Here is a 21,798-nt window from a genome sequence, read left to right on the forward strand (position 1 = left end):
GTTCTAGGTTGTTGTTGAATTCATTCAGCAATTTCTTAGCATGTCTGAGTGATGTTTTTATCGGTCAAAATTCAACAATTTCGGAACAACCTTTACTGCTACTCATTTCATGCTCAAAGCATACAAAAACATTGCTTTCCATGAGACAAAGGATATGCCACCATCATCAGCAACCTCTGTGATGGTGATTTTTACAGAACCATTTTCTTTACTTCTTCCGCATTGTTGTCAGTAGTTGTTGTGCTAGAGCAATGAGGGCAGCCGTCGTCTCCAATGTCTTCTTGACTCTCTTTGGAATGTTTATAGAACTCATAAACTCTTGTCTTACTCATAGTAGACTCACTAAAAGCCATAGTCAATATTTTGAATGTGGTGCTGCACTTTATTCCATTTTTTAAGCAAAATTTAATGCAAATTCTTTGAGCCATCTTTTCTGTAAGTAAAAATTCACCAAGCACTCAAAAATACATATAACCTTTTCAACTGTCAACAATAAAGTACATATTCAAAACATTTGAAAATACAAATATATCAGGAATATGTGTACCAATGAGATAAGAAAAAAAAAAGTTTTGAAAATCAGAAGTATAAAGCCTGCAAAATAAAAAAATTCCCTGTTACTTTTTGATCATGCATCATATGTATTACATATCTAAGAGAGATCAGAAAAGAAATAAATTGGATTTATGTGAAGAGTGGTTTCTAGCTTGTGCAGCTATTCCACACAGTAACCTTTGCAGCGAAACCTTTTCTGGGGGGCTCCCATAAATTAGTAAGGTTAATGCAAGGATAATTTCTCTAAAAAGGAGACAGCCAATTTCCTTCCCTGTCCCTGCTCTGCCTCTAATGACCTTGTCATCAAGATTTATTCTCTCATTTTATCACAACATATAAAACTGTATACAAATTTTGCGGCACTGACATTGGGAGTGAGAAATAAGAAAGAGGACTTAAGCACAATACTGATTATATTCTGAGAACATCGTGTAGGTCAGCTTGACAGACATGGAAATGTCTGGATACTTGTTTGTTTCTGAGTAAATTACTTATTCTGGGTTTCATATTAAAATTACAGTAAAGAATTCTGTTAAGTACTCAAAAGTCTAAGTAATGCCACATAATAATGAGTATACTTATTAACATTATTTAATACTTCCCTAGGGTTTATTATTAGGGATATGGACACGGTAATGATTAATTTTTGAAGTTGACAGGTTTTACATTTAATGTCACTGACAGCTCCTCAGCATATTGTGTCAGTAATTGCACAGCATTATCCATTTTATTATTGCTGAATGGAGTGTTTAACAGAGCATGTTTTATATGGGAGAAAAGTATAGAAGTGTTAAAATTTATACTTTGTCACTCTTGAAATATTGATAAGAAATCATAGTCACAAGCAGTTAAAACAGCTAAATCTAGATATATAATAAGTACAAAGAACATTCTGACCCTTATTATAACTTTGGGCATGTTCGAAAGAACAGACACCAATGATGACCTGCAGCCATCTGGAACGAAATTAAAATTATATTAATACCTTCATCTGCTAACGGGCATTGATATATATCAAAGGGGACAGGTGAAAATGTGTGCCCTGACTGGGACACGAACCCGGGATCTCCTGCTTACATGGCAGACACTCTATCCAACTGAGCGACCGAGGGCACAGAGGATAGCGCGACTGCAGGGACTAACTCATGCATGCCTCCTGCAAGACCCACACTCTCATCTTGTATGTCCACACACTACATTCGTAATGTCCCACCCCAACACACTCATTACTTGTGGAAGACATTCTTACCAAGTCCCGTAAGAATTCGGGGAATGTGTGTGCATCCGCACAGAAGAAGAAGGTCATGGCCGGTGTTACCAGAACTATATAGTTATATGGATATGGTGTCTGTTCTTTTGGACATGTCCGAAAGAACAGACACCATTGATGACCTGCAGACATCTAGAATGAAATTAGAATTATATTAATACATTCAGCTGCTAACAGGTGTTGATATACATCAATGGGGACAGGTGAAAATGTGTGCCCCGACCGGGACTCGAACCCGGGATCTCCTGCTTACATGGCAGATGCTCTATCCATCTTAGCCACCGAGGGCACAGAGGATAGCGCGACTGCAGGGACTATCTCACGCACGCCTCCTGCGAGACCCACATTCTCACCTTGTATGTCCACATGCTACATTCGTAGTGTCCCACCCCAACACACTCATTACTCGTCGAACACATTCTTACCAAGTCCAGTAAGAGTTCGGGGAATATGTGTGCATCTGCACAGAAGAAGAAGGTCATGGCCGGTGTTGCCAGAACTATATACTTATATGGATACGGTGTCTGTTCTTTCGGACATGTCTGACAAGGTAAGAATGTGGGTCTCGCGGGAGGCGTGCGCGAGATAGTCCCTGCAGTTGCACTATCCTCTGTCACGTCAGTGGCTCAGATGGATAGAGCATCTGCCATGTAAGCAGGAGATCTCGGGTTCGAGTCCCGGTCAGGGCACACATTTTCACCTGTCCCCATTGATATATATCAAAGCCCATTAGCAGCTGAAGCTATTAATATAATTCTAATTTAGCTAAAAATAGTGATAACATCATTCCTTCCAACATTTTCAAAAATATTAGAGAAATATATGAAGCACCAAATCAACAAATATCTAAATGATCCTAATTTACTAAACAGAAATCAGCATGGCTTCCACGCAAGAAAAACACAGAAATAACAGCAATGTGCTATACTTATCAAATAACCCGAAATCTAGGAAAGAAACAATAGTATTGCACAATGCAATCCCTGAAGGACGGTATTTTGTGAAGGTGGAGGTATGGAGGTGGATTGTACTGTTGCTGGTTCCAAGTGACAGTTGCTGTACATGCATACACGTGCTTTGCACTTAATGAAAGTGTGTAGCCTTCAAATTATGTCTCTTGCTTGCTTGTACAGAATTTGTCACTTAGCACCACCATCAGCCATGAGAAGTTGCAGCAAACAAAATAAAAATTCACTAAATAACTCGTTTTGATCATGTGTGACGCTCGCACTAGGTACGACGTTCACTGCGGGGTGCTCAGAACACTACTAAATACCCACTGGCTGTCAGAGAATGTCTGAAGTAGGTGCGCAGATCAAGCCTAAACTCGACCACCGTCATTTGTGACTCCAATTGTAGGAGTAAATTTAGACACAGAAACAGAAGAATTGGTAAACAATTTTCATAAAAGTATTGACTAGTTTTCTGCAAATAATCTCACCCTCAATTTTAAAAAGACACAACATATTCAGTTCTGCCCATCTACGAGTACTACAACAATGGCAGATGCAACACATGGTGAGGAAATAACAAATGGGGTGGAAACTTCAAAATTCTTAGATGTCCATATTAATGACAATTTAAACTGAAAAATGCACATTTTGGAACACCTAAACCATCTCTGTTCAGCCATATTTGCACTTAAAATAATCGCAAATCTTGCTGAGGGACAAATCAGTAAGTTGACATATTTTCATTGAAATGTCATACGGAATAATGTTCTGGGGTAGCTCATCTTTAACCCTCGAGTGGGTGCACCTGTGCATAAAGTGCGCCACTGCAAATAAAATTGTTTTGCACCATTCCATTGTTGATTCACAGTTGTGAGCCCATACCTCCTCCGTCATGATGCTTCATCTAACACAGGGATAAATTGTGCTGACGTGTGCAAGTGAGCAGCAGCAATATAAAATAAATGATGAGCTGAATGAGAAAAAAATTTATGATCCATGCAACAAAATGACCCAGATTACAAGCTGGTAGCACAATCCCACAATTGGGCTGTTGTGTATGAGATAATTAGTAATCGAATAAGGGGTTGGCTTGGGATCTGATGCAACTGTGCTGTTTAATGTTTCAAGTGGTTCATTACTGTGGGGTAACAACTGTCTGTTACAAAAGAGTGATATGATGGAAGTTTATTTTATTATTGTTTAGTTAAACAATGCTTTAGTCATTTAATATAAGTATAGTTTATCGTTGTTTCATTAAACCTGTGATTTGGTTATATATATTTACCTTTGTAACATAGATATAGCTCTTATAATTAAATTTTCCCTGATACATTTAAGCAGCATTGTTACCCTAGTGCTATGGTGGTGTATGGTCAGCATTTCTGCCTAGTAAGTAAAAAGATCCAAGTTCAAGTCCCAGCCGTAGCACAAATTTTAATTCATTTCTTTAGCCTCCACCAATCTCATAAATATAATTATTCCTTACAGGTGTTCAAAGTATGTCACTTGCCCACTCATACTACAAAAAACACTGTGTGCCCACTTAAGAGTTAAGAAACAAAGTCTTCATTGCTCAAACACAAGCTGTAAAAATAATATGTGGTATTTACCCACATTCATCTCGTAGACTTCTGTTTAAGGAGTTAGCCATTCTGACTAATGCTTCACAGTATGTTTATCCCTTCATGAAGTTTGTTGTAAATAATCCTCTACAGTTCAAAAGGAACAATGATGTACATCGTTACAATACCAGGAGGAAAAGTGACATTAAGGTTGTCTTTAGCACAAAAAGGAATGCACAGTGCTGCAACAAATTTTTTTGATTACTTGCCCAGTGATGTAAAATGTCTGGCATATAGCAAAGTAAAATTTATTATAATAAATGTGTAAAATGTGGCTGTTAGGAATTATTAACACCTGTATTTAAAAAAAGAAAAAAATGACTTATAATTGGTCAACATGTAGTCATATTGACAAATTAATATGCGATGGAATGTAAACTGACTCATTCCACATCATTCTGATTTATTGTGCAAAATTATCCATGGATCATGAAAAAAACTATATAACTAACTAGCTAACAAACTAACTAATCTCCAAAGCACTTGATACTCTCAGACATGGCATCCTCTTAGAAAACTTGGAAGAAAGAAGTAGTTTGAATCATACCTCCAAAACAGAACACAGAGTGTAGGACTGATGACAGCTTACTCCAACCATAAAATCAATTTAGTATCAGATGCAAAAAAGTGGAAACAGGAGTACCATAAGACAACAGTCTGTGTCCCTTATTATTCCATGTCTATATTCACACATTGGAATATTACAGCCAATGCTGTACTACTCGAAGATGATACTAGTGTGATAATAGGTGTGCCACAGCAATTGCTGCATACAACTACTGATTAAATCCTAAAGTATGTCCACTCTTGGTTAATGCAAAGACGTTGGCATTAAATGTCAAGAAACAAATTACATGTATGTTGTATGTATGCAGACTGAAGTGACACATGAAAATTTGTACCAAGGCAAGAATTTGAACCCAGGTCTCCCATTCACTAGGCAGATAGACTAACCATGATACCACATTGGGCAAGTTGCTTTGAACAATCGTATGGACTACCCTGGCACACCTCCCTCCTCAATCCAAATTCCCAATCATGCCTCAACTTACTTGGTATTCCTGATAAACTCATAACAGTATTGCAGAAGTTCTTCAACTGTATTGGACTAGCACCTCAGCAATGCAATGCTGTTTGAGTTTAGACGGAATATCAAGTGGGCTGAGGCATGAATGGGACTGAGAATGGAGGCATGCTAGGGTAGTCCATGCAGTTGTGCAAATCCACTGTTCCAAGGTGCTGTAATGGTTAGCGCATCTGTCTAATGAGTAGGAGAGCTGGGTTCAAATCCTGGCCTTGGTATAAATTTTCATCTGCAGCTTCAGCCTGCATACATATGTCATAGATATCTGAGACTTGAAAAGGTCTCTGGAACCATATAATTTCATTTAATTAAATTAATTACAGTTTGGGAAAATAAAATAAATCAAAACATGAATCTAGACCTGGTGTTCGGTGACAAATACCACATGTACAAACATCAAATTGGGTCAGTGATACAATAAAATTATTACGTCACGTGACTTCTTTCTACTGACTTCACATTTCCTTAATCTTGGGGACTGATGACCCTGTAGTTTGGTCCGTTTACTCTCCCCACCAACCAATCTTAATCTTGTCTCTGGAGCTTATCACACCTATATACTAACTGTACTTGTCTATGCTGAATCTTGGTAGATGTATATCTAATTAGGGATGGTAAGTGGTTGCTTTTCTTTAATTTAATATATTAATATCGAATTTTGTTCAAGTTACACATACCATGGAACTCCTTTTCAGAAGCTCACAATCTGGATTCTTTTTATTCTCTTCTATTATTTTTATGAAAGAATGATAACAATGGAACACAATATCCATCTTCTTGACAACTATCATTTTATACCAAGCTATGAGATTTTATAGATAAATTGAACAATGTTTAAGTGAGGCGCACTAGAAGAAGAAATTACACATGTTACTATGACTGGATAAATTACCTTCTAAGCAAAAATACCAAATGAAAATAGTAAGAGACTATGAAATATCCTTCTTGGGGTATAAGAATACTCCAGCAAAAGTTCTGTTGTTTTATGCCACAGATAAAGACTAGTCTTTTTATAAATGTTGAAACCATGGTAAATGGGTTTTAATAAACCTTCAAATTTGCAAATGATTGGTTGTTTTACCATTTCTACAAGAAGAATTCATTCCATGGTTGCTGCTCCAGCCATGTAGAAAATTAAAGTCTTATGATTTCCTTAATAAAGGATTATCCTCATAAAGAGTTTGTTGTTGTTGTGGTCTTGAGTCCTGAGACTGGTTTGATGCAGCTCTCCATGCTACTCTATCCTGTGCAAGCTTCTTCATCTCCCAGTACTTACTGCAACCTACATCCTTCTGAATCTGCTTAGTGTATTCGTCTCTTGGTCTCCCTCTATGATTTTTACCCTCCACGCTGCCTTCCAATGCTAAATTTGTGATCCCTTGATGCCTCAAAACATGTCCTACCAACTGATCCCTTCTTTTTGTCAAGTTGTGCCACAAACTTCTCTTCTCCCCAATTCTATTCAATACCTCCTCATTAGTTATGTGATCTGCCCATCTAATCTTCAGCTTTCTTCTGTAGCACCACATTTCGAAAGCTCCTATTCTCTTCTTGTCCAAACTATTTATCGTCCATGTTTCACTTCCATACATGGCTACACTCCATACAAATACTTTCAGAAACGACTACCTGACACTTAAATCTATACTCAATGTTAATAAATTTCTCTTCTTCAGAAACACTTTCCTTGCCATTGCCAGTCTACATTTTATATCCTCTCTACTTCGACCATCATCAGTTATTTTCCTCCCTAAATAGCAAAACTCCTTTACTACTCTAAGTGTCTCATTTCCTAATCTAATTCCCTCAGCATCACCCGATTTAATTTGACTACATTCCATTATCCTCATTTTGCTTTTGTTGATGTTCATCTTATATCCTCCTTTCAAGACACTGTCCATTCCGTTCAACTGCTCTTCCAAGTCCTTTGATGTCTCTGACAGAATTACAATGTCATCGGCGAACCTCAAAGTTTTTATTTCTTCTCCATGAATTTTAATACCTACTCCGAATTTTTCTTTTGTTTCCTTTACTGCTTGCTCAATATACAGATTGAATAATATCAGGGAGAGGCTACAACCCTGTCTCACTCCCTTCCCAATCACTGCTTCCCTTTCACGCCCCTCGACTCTTATAACTGCCATCTGGTTTCTGTACAAATTGTAAATAGCCTTTCGCTCCCTGTATTTTATCCCTGCCACCTTCAGAATTTGAAAGAGAGTATTCCAGTTAACATTGTCAAAAGCTTTTTCTAAGTCTACAAATACTAGAAATGTAGGTTTGCCTTTTCTTAATCATTCTTCTAAGATTAGTCGTAAGGTTAGTATCGCCTCACGTGTTCCAACATTTCTACGGAATCCAAACTGATCTTCCCCAATGTCCGCTTCTACCAGTTTTTCCATTTGTCTGTAAAGAATTCGCGTTAGTATTTTGCAGCTGTGACTTATTAAACTGATAGTTCGGTAATTTTCACATCTGTCAACACCTGCTTTCTTTGGGATTGGAATTATTATATTCTTCTTGAAGTCTGAGGGTATTTCGCCTGTCTCATACATCTTGCTCACCAGATGGTAGAGTTTTGTCATGACTGGCTATCCCAAGGCCGTCAGTAGTTCTAATGGAATGTTGTCTACTCCCGGGGCCTTGTTTCGACTCAGATCTTTCAGTGCTCTGTCAAACTCTTCACGCAGTATGTTATCTCCCATTTCATCTTCATCTACATCCTCTTCCACTTCCATAATATCGTCCTCAAGTACATCGCCCTTGTATAAACCCTCTATATACTCCTTCCACCTTTCTGCCTTCCCATCTTTGCTTAGAACTGGGTTTCCATCTGAGCTCTTGATATTCATACAAGTGGTTCTCTTCTCTCCAAAGGTCTCTTTAATTTTCCTGTAGGCAGTATCTATCTTACCCCTAGTGAAATAAGCCTCTACATCCTTACATTTGTCCTCTAGCCATCCCTGCTTAGCACTTTTGCACTTCCTGTCGATCTCATTTTTGAGACGTTTGTATTCCTTTTTGCCTGCTTCATTTACTGCATTTTTATATTTTCTCCTTTCATCAATTAAATTCAATATTTCTTCTGTTACCCAAGGATTTCTATTAGCCCTCGTCTTTTTGCCTACTTGATCGTCTGTTGCCTTCACTACTTCATCCCTCAGAGCTACCCATTCTTCTTCTACTGTATTTCTTTCCCCCACTCCTGTCAATTGTTCCCTTATGCTCTCCCTGAAACTCTCTACAACCTCTGGTTTAGTCAGTTTATCAAGGTCCCATCTCCTTAAATTAGCACCTTTTTGTAGTTTCTTCAGTTTTAATCTACAGCTCATAACCAATAGATTGTGGTCAGAGTCCACATCTGCCCCTGGAAATGTCTTACAATTTAAAACCTGGTTCCTAAATCTCTGTCTTACCATTATATAATCTATCTGATACCTTTTAGTATCTCCAGGATTCTTCCATGTATACAACCTTCTTTTATGATTCTTGAACCAAGTTTTAGCTATGATTAAGTTATGCCCTGTGCAAAATTCTACCAGACGGCTTCCTCTTTCATTTCTTCCCCCCAATCCATATTCAACTACTATGTTTCCTTCTCTCCCTTTTCCTACTCTCGAATTCCAGTCACCCATGACTATTAAATTTTAATCTCCCTTCACTACCTGAATAATTTCTTTTATCTCATCATACATTTCATCAATTTCTTCATCATCTGCAGAGCTAGTTGGCATATAAACTGTTACTACTGTAGTAGGAATGGGCTTTGTGTCTATCTTGGCCACAATAATGTGTTCACTATCCTGTTTGTAGTAGCTTACCCCCACTCCTATTTTTTTATTCATTATTAAACCTACTCCTGCATTACCCCTATTTGATTTTGTATTTATAACCCTGTATTCACCTGACCAAAAGTCTTGCTCCTCCTGCCACCGAACTTCACTAATTCCCACTATATCTAACTTTAACCTATCCATTTCCCTTTTTAAATTTTCTAACCTTCCTGCCAGATTAAGGGATCTGACATTCCACGCTCCAATCCATAGAAGGCCAGTTTTCTTTCTCCTGATAATGACGTCCTCTTGAGTAGTCCCCGCCCGGAGATCCGAATGGGGGACTATTTTATCTCCGGAATATTTTACCCAAGAGGACGCCATCGTCATTTAATCATACAGCAAAGCTGTATGCCCTCGGGAAAAATTACAGCTGTAGTTTCCCCTTGCTTTCAGCCGTTCGCAGTACCAGCACAGCAAGGCCGATTTGGTTAATGTTACAAGGCCAGATCAGTCAATCATCGAGACTGTTGCCCCTGCAACTACTGAAAAGGCCGCTGCCCCTCTTCACGAACCACATGTTTGTCTGGCCTCTCAACAGATACCCCTCCGTTGTGGTTGCACCTACGGTACGGCCAACTGCATCGCTGAGGCACGCAAGCCTCCCCACCAACGGCAAGGTCCATGGTTCATGGGGGGAGAGAATCAGATGATAATTTTTTTCTCTTCCTCATCCACACACCTATAGGTTCTTCTGTTCTCCTATATGAAACCTATGTTCTATGTCTTCTTCTTTGTTACAAAATGTTGTCCCCACACAATATACTCCTTCATGTTCACTTTCCTGTTAGTTCTGTTATCCATGGTTACATTTGTTTCTTGATCCTCATAAATATAAACTAATATACTGCAAGGTAAATTACAGAGATCTTTCTATAAATGCAGAAGAAATGAAACATAAGAAACAAACTTGCCCCTTTCCACTTTTATGGAAAAGAATGCCTTTCTAATATGGCGATAAGGAAAATCTCCTACCAACCAATGCTTAAGGTATTTCTGATTTGTAGCATGATTCGCTACATCACCTATGGATATTATTAAAATCAAAGTCTCAAGAAGAAAATTGTTTCTGCCTTGTTCTTAAATTAAACTGGTTTGTAACACGAGCTGACAACATACTGGAAAATGTCTGTTTTGCACAACATATTGAATCTCAAGTCGTACATTTAAGTATAAGCTCTGTAGTTAATGATTACTTAATTGTATGTTTATTCAAACTGCCACAAAGGTTTATACAGTAGCATTCTAATATGTATTGGACCAAGAAAGGGAGTATGGAAAAAAAGGAGGGAAGAGATAAAAAACGGAAATGTGGAAAAAAGAGAGCTACAAATCTGTAACTATGTTAGGACATGTACACTTCAACAGACAAAAAGCCTTCATCCCCACAACAATGCAAGTTGACAGGGCTTACAAAATTAATGCATTTCACATGCATTAACAATGAAATTTCTGCATTAAAACAATCCAAAATATCACTATCCCCAACTAAGATCTTTCATACAATTGGTAGTAAATTGAACTAACTTAAAACGAGTTCTACAAGTACTTCGGTCTTGTTATTTTAAGGAAAGATAGTAGTAAAGAGCTCAATAATCAAGAAAATAAATACAAAAAAGTAGAATAAATGAAATTATTGAAATACAAGATAAATTAAATTAGCACTGATACGTTTCTATATTTAAATAGGTTTTTGTTAACTGGTGTTGCTTTCCACAAATTGCCTTTACAAAGTATGTTCTGTATTCTAGGGTATTTACTGGCTGTTTTAGCTATGATTTGTGTTTCAGTGATTATGAACATCATACTACAATTAGCTGGTGATGAAGGAAAACTAATATAAAAACACATGCATCAAAGATATTACAGTCATGCAGCTATACGAGTGTATCATCATTAGTAAAATCAACATACATTTACCAGAGTAACAAATACATGATTAAAGCTTTACTGGACAAAATGCAATATTTAAAATAATTAAATAAAAGCTCTCCAAATAAATCTTTCATGTGATTACCATAACTTTGCTGTGAGTGTTGTGCACCGCTCCATCCTCTTGGTGCCTTAGGTTTGTACAGAAAGTCCTTTTCATGACCAGAAACTCTTTGGCTTGGAGGCTGACTGACACCAGTAGAGGGTGTAAGAGGAGTAAATACTGGTTCAGCTGATACAGGTTGTGGTGTTGTTGATTTGTAGCTGTCAAATGTTGAACTCAGAACTGGCTCAGGGGCAGCTGGTGTTGGAGCACTAGAAAAGCTCCATGACTGCAGTGGTTTGAGTTCCTGGAAAGCTGCATCCACGGAACCAGTCTCCAGAGCAGCTTCCCATGGAGATTTCACAAGGCGAAGCCTTGGTAGAGTAAACCGCTCCTGTTGGTAAAACAAGTCTCACACTTTTATAGTTGAAAAGAAGACATGAAAAAAAATCAATATTTACAATTTTCATTACTGTCTCTTGTAAAGGGACATCCTCCCCTAGCATTGCTTTACCTGGACAGAAGTATTCGACACCAGAAATATTTTAGAATTTTGAACAGGTTAATATTATCTCAGCTGTTTTTCAAAAAAAAATTCATATGATTTTGTAGACGAGATGCTATATTTCAAGATAAAATCTATAAAAAGAAATTACTTTATTTTTGCTGTCACAATCAATATGTACTAGCTCTGGATGTACAGTTAAAATTATTTTTTTAGAAACATGAAGATTACGAAATATTTAGCACACTTAAAATTTCTATTATTATTTACACAATTTGGCGCTATTTATTACATTTATTTCTGGATTCATTTATAAATTAATAGAAATTCATTTGTCAAGAAAATTTTTAAACCCTTTGGAATATTGTTATTACCACAGTGTGAAGGAGTAGTGGGCATGCCTCTGATGTGATCGATTGTGTTTTAGTATGTTGGAAGAGCACAAATTCAAAAGACAGTGTGATACAATAAAATGTGAGACAATGAATTATTGTGAAAACAAAAATACAGTGCAAGCATTCTACAAAGTTAATTATGTCAACTAGAACCGTGAGAGCCTAAAATGTCAAAAATTTCATCTTCAAGAATCAGCCCCTAGACATGAAGAACTGGAGCCAACTACGAGAAAGAAGATAAGTAAAAAGTTTATTGTAAATCTTACTCTTGTATTTTTGAAAAAAAGAGACCTTACCATTGGCAATAGTAGTGACAACAACAAATTGTGGGAGGGGGAGATACAACTTTGACTTTTTTGGTTATTCAGTATACTCTCTACTGGTTACAATGGTCTGAGATATAAGGTCTCGATTATAGCAAACTGGTTTACTTAGTCAATTTATATTGCTGCTGGCTTGAGAAGTGCAGGTACTTGGCGGACAGGAGAGTAAGAAATATCAGCACTACTGCCACCTCTACTGACCCAAAATCCTGCATCTCTGTTGAGTGGCCCATTCTCTATATACAGTGAAACATGAGAATGCTCAACATGAAAAATCAGTTAACACAAAATAATACTGTAGGCCTGGAAAAAATACTCATACATTGCATGCATTTGTTTCTTTTAAAGCACAATGAAATCTGTTTAATGCAGAAAGATTTTGACCCTTGGGAGAACAAGTAGTGAAGAGTAACATGGTTGCCTAACTTCATTGACCTTTGTTTTTTATTAGACCAAAATAAGCAATGGCTACTATGTTGCTATGTTATCAGTTATCCTCAGCTGCTGCCATTGACAAACACTTTAGTCAGTTTTCAAATACGGTGAACGATGTGTGAAAGGTAGTGAATAGTGTATTGACATCAGATTTCCTTTCTAATTTCAGCTTGTTATTTTTCTGCACATAATAACAGGCAAAATGGGACAGAAAAAATTGCTACTTCACTCAAAACAAAGATGAAACTGCTTCATGCAGTTACTGAAAATGAAGACTGGAAGCAGGAATCTGTAAAGATTCTTGCAATGCTACATCTACACTGTCAACATCAATTAAAACCAGTGGCCAAATTATGGCAATGTTTTAGTATCACACTAGTAAAATTGAATACTTCATGCCTAACTTAGTACCCTTTTTTTTAAAAATAAGCAGCAAATCTCCAAAACAGATGATGTTTTGGACTGCAAACTAGTCCTTATTGTTATAAAAATTCACCCAACATTAGGTTCAAAAGTTTTATGCCACTGATACTGAGTCTCAAACTTGGAACAATCATTTTAGTAAACAGTGAACCATCAATTTAATAACTATTGTAAAGTAACACTAGCAAGCCATTTACCAGAAAATCTTCACAATTTCTTTACAGTGTATGGGTGATGTTTTTGGAATTGAGACAAATTTTCCTGGAGTAAGCAAAAATCTGTGGTTACTAAGAAACATATACAGAATAAGGGATACATAAATTTACAAAGTAACATGTCACATTACAAAATCTAGGTGAAGCCCCTTATAAATATTCTCCTACAGTATGCATATTCATCAAACATAACTCTCGTTCTCTATCTCTCCCTATCTACTTCTTCCTCATGACTTCTCCTTTGTCAGATGCTGACATATCTTTTTTTTTCCCATAACACGTGAAAATTCACTGTCTGCCGACTGATAAGACCAGTTGCCTTGTACCACTTAACACCACATTAATTTTTCATGAGCATCACAGCCATATTGCTGAGTTTTTTTACTGTCCCATGTATTAGTACAGTATGCACATTATTTTCATTGACCTCTCAGTTTTCTTATTTCAGTCAACAACAGTTTGAAGCCTTTGAGTCTGTTGTGTTTCTTGAAAGTATGTTACCAATCTAAGCAATTAAACAGTAACACGTTTCATCATTCTAGTACGAATAATGAAGCAATTCCTGGTTCACTGCTTGTTACTTTTGTGTCACTGTTTAAAGTTTGTAAATGCGTGTTACAAAGCACAAAATGAAAATCTCATTTATCTTGTACCTGTTTTGATTGAGGAAGATTGAGAATACCCCATTCTCAACATCAATCACCTGGTGGCAGAATATGAATGGCACACAATTTCCTTCCTTTTACCCTCCCAAACCCTACTGAAACAGACTAAGGAAAAGTGTGCACACTGCACTTCAAGTAAATCCTTTAATGTGGACCTCTGATGCTTTGGTTACCTGTATCTCATTCAGTTTTTGTGCATGTTGCACACGTGATGTATCTAAATATGATGGAACAATTGGTGGCAGCTGACTAGGAGTCCCAATGCTACTCTGGCGTTGCAGAGTGCTTGATGAAGAAATATAATCAGTAACTGTGCTGCTTGTGCTGGACTTCTTCACAGTAGTTTCATCAACCACCCATTTTTCAGACTTCTTTCGTCGCTTTGCAAAGAGCTCAGCACCTGCAATGTCACAGAGGAGTATTATAACACTTGAAATTTGCTAGGTTATTTGATGTTGTAGCTTAATGCAATTAGAACCAGAGAAAAACTGTTTGGAATAGTTGGATAAAAGAAGGACTGGGGGGGGGGGGGGGGGGGGGGTGCAGTACAAAAAATATGGAAATAGTGAGCTCAAATTTGAGCTGCTTATGTTGAATGCAATGACAAAAACTGCATATAAGTGTCATTTGATACAGCTAAGAACAAAATAAGACAGTTGAGTATCATATCGAAAATGGGTGGGTACATGAGGAACAAATCCACAAAGACAAATGTGTACGAAGACAAGGACACCTCAAAAAGAAACGAAAAATAATTATTTTACAAATATTGGACATTTGATGTCGCATGGTTACAAATGTAAAAACATCTGTCGTTAATTAAATCCTCCCCCCCCCCCCCCCCCCACTATTGCCTGCACACATGCATGAGCACATTTGTGCGCGCACACACACACACACACACACACACACACACACACACACACACACACACACACACACATCCTGTGAACCCTACCACGGATACAATTTGTAAACAAGGTATAAGATGAATAAAGGAATGTGATTTATGAGAGTACTTTCTGCTGTGATTTTCTATACCAGTCTGTCAAAGATTGTTTTTTTCTAGGTCTTGAAAGACAGCAGTTCATTATATTACTTACTCTGATGTTAATCCAGGATGGAATGTAACAATATTATGAGAAGGAAATATTATAATAATATTATTACTTTGACGGTTAGTTTTTATGACGTCTACAGCCAACTTAACACTATTATAATAACAGCCAAATCCAAGTTAGTTGTTTGTGTGGCATAAAATTAGTTTTTGTAATTTTTCATGTACTCTTCTTACAGCCAGAACACATACCAATTTTTCAAGTAATTGCGTTGATGCTGAAGAGAGGATTCTTTCTTTTTTCCCTTTTCTTAACAAGGTTTGACAAAACTTCTACATTTTGTTCTAAAAAGACCTATAAGGACTGGGGAGATTATGTCTGGCCTCACGATAAAACTTTTGGTAACAAATAACTTTTCAACTATACATTGAGGTTTATGCCATCAAATACGCAGGACATCCAAGTTCATACGTTAACATCACTCAGATGTCTGTGCGATTTTTCAACTGTACAAAGTGCAATGTGGCCCATCTAAGGCTTAACCCTGGACTGATCAAAATGTTAATAATGTTCACATTTGTGTGTAGTACGTCTTCATAATTTTGGTAATATCATTTTATATTTTTTTATTGACTTACAGTTCAAGCTGTTGCTAGCATCCCTTTTTTTACTGTTTGTTTCTTCTGTATTCTTCTCACATTTTTAAATAATGTGTCATTTGACTTGTTTTAATGCCATTATCTATCTGTTCTGATCTTGCGCTGGTATTTTCTTATCTGCACATCTACCACACCCAACCACAAATTTTTCGTGACCCTCTGTTACACTACATCTCTCCAGTACTTCCCAGTTCTTTCTACTATGGTTTTCCTGCAGTTATTTTTTGCTTCTGTATACTGCTGTATTCAAAACTCACAGTTTCGGAAATGATTTTATTAGTTCATCATTGTTTCAGTGCATCCTTTTCAGAAATAGTTTTCAGTTCTCTTTATGGCTTCTCAAATTTAAAATTTAAACAGTGGTGACTCTCTGTTCTTCCTTCTATTTTGCCATACATAGTCAGAATCACTGCTCTCATGTCCTAATCTGATCGCAATCTAATTTTATGTAGTGCCTCCTCAATTTTTCTTCATATTTTCCAATATATTACTCTAGTCAGCAGTTAGCAAGCAAAAGAAGTCTAAGCTATTCTTTAACAGTTCTCATACCTACTTCTACAAGCCCTCTTCAAGATAATTATTAAGTAACCTTGGTCGCCAAACACTTTCTTTGAAGAACTCAATGTATACCATACCACTGACTGTGGATAGCCAAAGATACTTCATAGACATAATGCAGTGCAGTTCTCCAAGACACCAAAGCTACAGCTCACAGCAAACATGGAGCTGCCATTAATTCTGGCTTTTGGCAATTCACATTGAAGAGCTATTGGCTCTCTGTATTAACCCAAAGAGTAACTTTCAAATTATCAGATGTATTCTTCACTATTGCCAATTCAGTTTCAAGCTTTTAATACAAATTGCAAAGTTTCCCTAATACGTAAGCATACCAGGTGTAAAAGTATAAAACCAGAATTTCCCTATAGACGGTGCTAGCTGTCAGTGTAGGGCCCATGAGACCACGTCTGCAGCACCATCTGCATCCTGTAATGGCTGACAATGAATGTCAACACACAGTAATCTAAGTTCCATTATTCGGTATCTATTTCAAACCCGTAAACATGTCGAGTTTGTGCCTTCAAACTATGATTTGTGGACAGCATTGGTTCTATGTTGTAATTTGAAGAAAACTGCTGCACAATTACATCAAATGCTTGTTGAAGCTTTCAGTGAACATACTCTTTGGAAAACACAGTGTTTTTAGTGGTTCAAAAAACTCAAAAGTGGTGATTTTGATGTGAGAAATGACAAGTGCTGGGAAACCACCAAAAAAGTTCGAAGACAACGAATTGCAGACATTATTGGATGAAGATGATACTCAAACTCAACAGGAACTTGCGGAACAATTGAATGTGATACAGAAAGCCATTTCTCTTCAGTTGAGAGCTATGGGAAAGGTGCAGAAAGTGGAAAAATGGGTTCCGCATGAAGTGAATGAAAGACAGCAAGCAACTCAAAAGACCACTTGTGAAATGCTGCTCACCTGATACAAAAGAAAGTTGTTTCTCCATTGAATAGTAACAGGTGATGAAAAAGGTTGTATTTTGAGAATCCTAAGCATCATAAATCATGGGTGAATCCAGGCAAAGCATCAACATCTAATGCAAGACCAAACTGCTTTGTAAAGAAGACAATGCTCTGTGTGTGGTGGAATCAAAAGGGTGTCGTCTGTTATGACCTGCTAAAACCTGGTGAAACAGTTAACATTGATCACTACCAACAGCAAATGATTGATTTCAATTGAGCATTATGTAAAAAATGTCCAGAATATGGAAAAAGACAACAAAAAGTCATATTGCTCCATGATAACGCCCCATCAAACACAGCAAAATGGGTTAGGGAAATGATCGAGGTGCTCAGTTCAGGAATACTAGGGCATTTGGCTTATTCTGCAGAATTGGCTCTGTCTGATTATAATCTATTTGCATCACTGGGACACGCTCTCACTGAACAATGCTTCAATTCATATGAAAATGTACAAGAATGGCTCGCTGACTGGTTCACTTCAAAAGAAGAATTGTTTTTTGGCGTGGCATTCATAGCCTTCCGGAGAGATGGAAGAAATGTATAAATAGCAATGGAGATTATTTTGAACAAAATATTGTTTATCAGTTTCAAACAAGAGACATGTAATTATTGCAACCAAATTCTGGTTTCATACTTCTACACCTGGTAAAACACATTACTGAATGCCTATGTGAATGAAAGTAATACATGCTTGAAACTGGTATGAATCTAGGTAATGATAAGAGCAAAGAAAGCTATTCTTTAATGTTAATTTCAAAAGAAAATGGCTAATATTAATTTTTGAAGCAAGAATGAATTTAGGACAACTGTGCAATACGAAACCATAATTCTACAGTTGCAAATAATTCCCATATAATAATTCCCATATACAGGATGTAACAAAATTTTATTAATAGATTTTTAGGGGTTGTATCTGGTCTCTTGGGAAACAAATTGAGACTAGGTACCCATGCCTGGATACATCATCCAATGCTGCTAGAGACCACTGAAGTTACAGGGGAAAATTTCTGCTACCAAACCACTCCTTCAGCAACAAAAGTGTGATGTAAGACTCTGCCTTCACTGTGCTTAACAGTCTCTACAGTGTTGTTGTGGCAGGTGTGGATGCACTCTAACATTGGTAATACTCTCAGGTCCATTACGTGGAGTTTGGCCTGCGGTCTGTTATCATTACAAATCGTATTTCCTGCTGAAGGGGTGGCCCAATATAGATGTTTCCCTTATAACTTCAACACTCTGTACCATTGTTAGATAAAATTTCTGGACATGGGTGCCTCTTCTCAATCTGTCCCTCAAGACACCATTTAGGCCCCTTAAGAAGTTAATCAGAGCATCTGCATTACACCCCATATTGTAGGCCTATCAAAGGCTCAAAATGGTGTTTAATATTGTGGTGCAAAATTCTGCAGTAGGTTGCCCACTAGAGTTTTGGCAGGAAATTCAAAATCCCCAGGCACTAAAAAACAAATTAGTATAATGCTTTACTGGCAGTTCCTTCTACTATTTATCAGAATATTTGAGCTTAGGGGCAACAATTCTGCGTCATTCCAATGTTAACATTAAACAGATCTCGTCTCTGCCTTTATACAGCCACTTGATAGTGTTCCATACAATGTTCCACAAATGATTTGATGGAAATATTAGATAAAAGCAGCATTTGAGTTGTCTAAAATGAGTTTCTTTCAAAGTGGCTAATTTTCTCCTAATATACTTATACCTAATTATAATAATATATAATTAATTAATTCTTGTAATTATTGGTGTGAGTAGAGTAATGATAGTCGTAACCTGTTGCATTCAAACTTTGCAGAAATATCCTGCAGTGGCTGCTTCTACCTGTTAATATGATTATAAATTGGCTCATTACACATCCCTAAAGGCTCTCCTTTATGATGGGATTTATGGAACACTATCTGTGGCTGAATAAAGTGTTATATTAATGTGCTGGTTGTTACCTTTCCCTTTTGTTGCATTGAGATCTCGCACAAGATCAAGGCAAATGTCCGGACTAAGAGCTCCAGTTTCAATGTTGTAACCTTGTTGTCTCAGACTTGCCAAATCTTGCACCTGACCTCTGGGATCCATAACAAGTTTCAATGGTGTTTTACTCGGCTCCTTAAACACCATTTCCTAATGCAAACATAAAAATGGCTTTCAGTTGTTAAAATATTTATTTAAAGATTTTTTTTCACAAACAGGCTTAAATGCAACTGATAAGCAATTATCAGTGTTTAACAGGAAAATAATGTTCAGTAGAAGTGAGTAATAAGACTATCTATTAACAATAAACTCCATTTCATATATATCCTATGACAAACATTTTCAAATAAAACTTGCACACAAAGGGGCTCACAAGGTAACCACATCAGTTTCAGTGCAGATGGTGCTTCTCTCAGTGAAAATATGGTACACTGTCTTTTTCTTCAACTGCAATGGGCAGTTTCTTCTAATTTTACTATTCTATTGTGAAAAGTAACACTCATCTGAAAATGACTCTCTAATTGGTGAAAAGAGGATAAAACAATTTTTTAATGAAATCAGAACTCCTATTTTAATGGCACACAATGATTTTACATATAGGGTAAATCCATAAAAATGTCACATGTTCTCCATAACCAGTCTAATACGTCAAAGAAATTTCCATGGTGTAAATATAACTTATTTCTCTTTTATGTTTTTAATTACTTTATTTATCTTATTTCAGTCAAATAAAAGCAATACCAGTAACTTTTGTATGCTTTAATTTTAAAACTACGTAAAACCGATTTTGACTCAGTTTTCTATCAACATAAATGTAGTGCATTAAATGTGTAAGATTACACTCCCAATAATATTTTATATCTACATCTACATGACTACTCTGCAATTCACATTTAAGTGCTTGGCAGAGGGTTCATTGAACCACAATCATACTATCTCTCTACCATTCCACTCCCGAAAAGTGCGCGGGAAAAACGAACACCTAAACCTTTCTGTTCGAGCTCTGATTTCTCTTATTTTATTTTGATGATCATTCCTACCTATGTAGGTTGGGCTCAACAAAATATTTTTGCATTCGGAAGAGAAAGTTGGTGACTGATATTTCGTGAATAGATCTCACCGCGACAAAAAACGTCTTTGCTTTAATGGCTTCCATTCCAACTCGCGTATCATATCTGGCACACTCTCTCCCCTATTACGTGATAATACGAAATGAGCTGCCCTTTTTTGCACCCTTATATATTCTGATGTGTCTTGGTAAAGTGAGGGAAAATTATTATGAAGCTGTCTATATATTATAAGGTCATTTACTTGCTCAGAGATGTCCATTTGATGTCACCATTCCACTGGTTTAGCAACATCTGCATCCAAATGTACACACCTGAATTTTGTATCATCTTTGTCAATTTCCTACTACCCGGTTCCATTTGTTAATGAAAGCAATTAATACCTTGCATGAATCTTCTTGGAATGAATATTCTTGGAATTTTAACAGGAGTCCTCTTTTGGTGCAAAATGCCTTTGTTGCAGCAAATTTGTTCAAGTTTGATGAGCATCTACATAACATTTCCTTGTTTATGAAATGAACCTGTGAAAAAATGCATCTCTCATCTTTGGATCTTCTCTAGCTCCTCCATGAATCCTACCTGATAAGTGCCCCAGACTGACCAATAATAATCAAGAAGCAGTCAAACTAGTTTTTTTTTATTTTATTTTTTTTATTTTTTTTTTATTTTTTTTATTTTTATTGATTTTTTTTTTTATGTCATGCCTTTTGTGGATCAGTTACATTTCTTTATAATTCTTCCAGTGCATGTTTTGAGCTGGCATCTGCTTTTAATAGCACTAGTTTTAAGTGATCATTTCGCTTAGATAGCTCCAGATGGATGTTCTATTATGCAACAGCCTCTCCAAAGATCATTATGAACTGTCCAATACCACCTTTTTTTATATGCATCCATGTATTTATCATATGAATCAGTGCTTCCTAGGGCCTTTTGTGTGTATTTTTATAGGTATTGTTCAGTTCAGTTTGCCCAAAAACCTGTTCTTCTTTGTAAATACATATAAAATATTCTGGAATGACATACATTCTCGTGATTGTTAATAGATTGTTGTCATTAACAAAAATATTTACATATGCCAAATTAAATATCAGAGATCATGAAATTGTAGTAATAAATGTTTAGCAATAAATATTAAGAGGCTGTGGAAATGTTAGCATGTACGCCTCTAATTACCATAACTGCAATTTGTAAAGATGCTAACATAAAAACCTCATTACGATTCAAATGAAAATAACAATCTTTATCCAATGATCT

At 36.6% G+C, this 21,798-nt stretch overlaps 1 protein-coding gene across 9 annotated transcripts in view; it reads right to left on the bottom strand.

Annotated features, from left to right (window-relative positions):
* Positions 1–21,798, bottom strand: part of LOC124616597 (probable basic-leucine zipper transcription factor N) — a 424,224-nt gene that overhangs the window by 19,243 nt on the left and 383,183 nt on the right. For all 9 annotated transcript variants that reach the window (XM_047144956.1, XM_047144949.1, XM_047144970.1 and 6 more), the window contains 3 exons: positions 19,453–19,627; positions 14,427–14,653; positions 11,335–11,686 (listed from right to left, as the gene is read on the bottom strand). In XM_047144956.1, the coding sequence (XP_047000912.1) occupies positions 11,335–11,686; positions 14,427–14,653; positions 19,453–19,627 (754 nt within the window). The remainder of the gene's footprint in view (positions 1–11,334; positions 11,687–14,426; positions 14,654–19,452; positions 19,628–21,798) is intronic.

The sequence above is a fragment of the Schistocerca americana genome, chromosome 1, assembly GCF_021461395.2.
Source record: "Schistocerca americana isolate TAMUIC-IGC-003095 chromosome 1, iqSchAmer2.1, whole genome shotgun sequence".
Classification (NCBI taxonomy): Eukaryota; Metazoa; Arthropoda; class Insecta; order Orthoptera; family Acrididae; genus Schistocerca; species Schistocerca americana.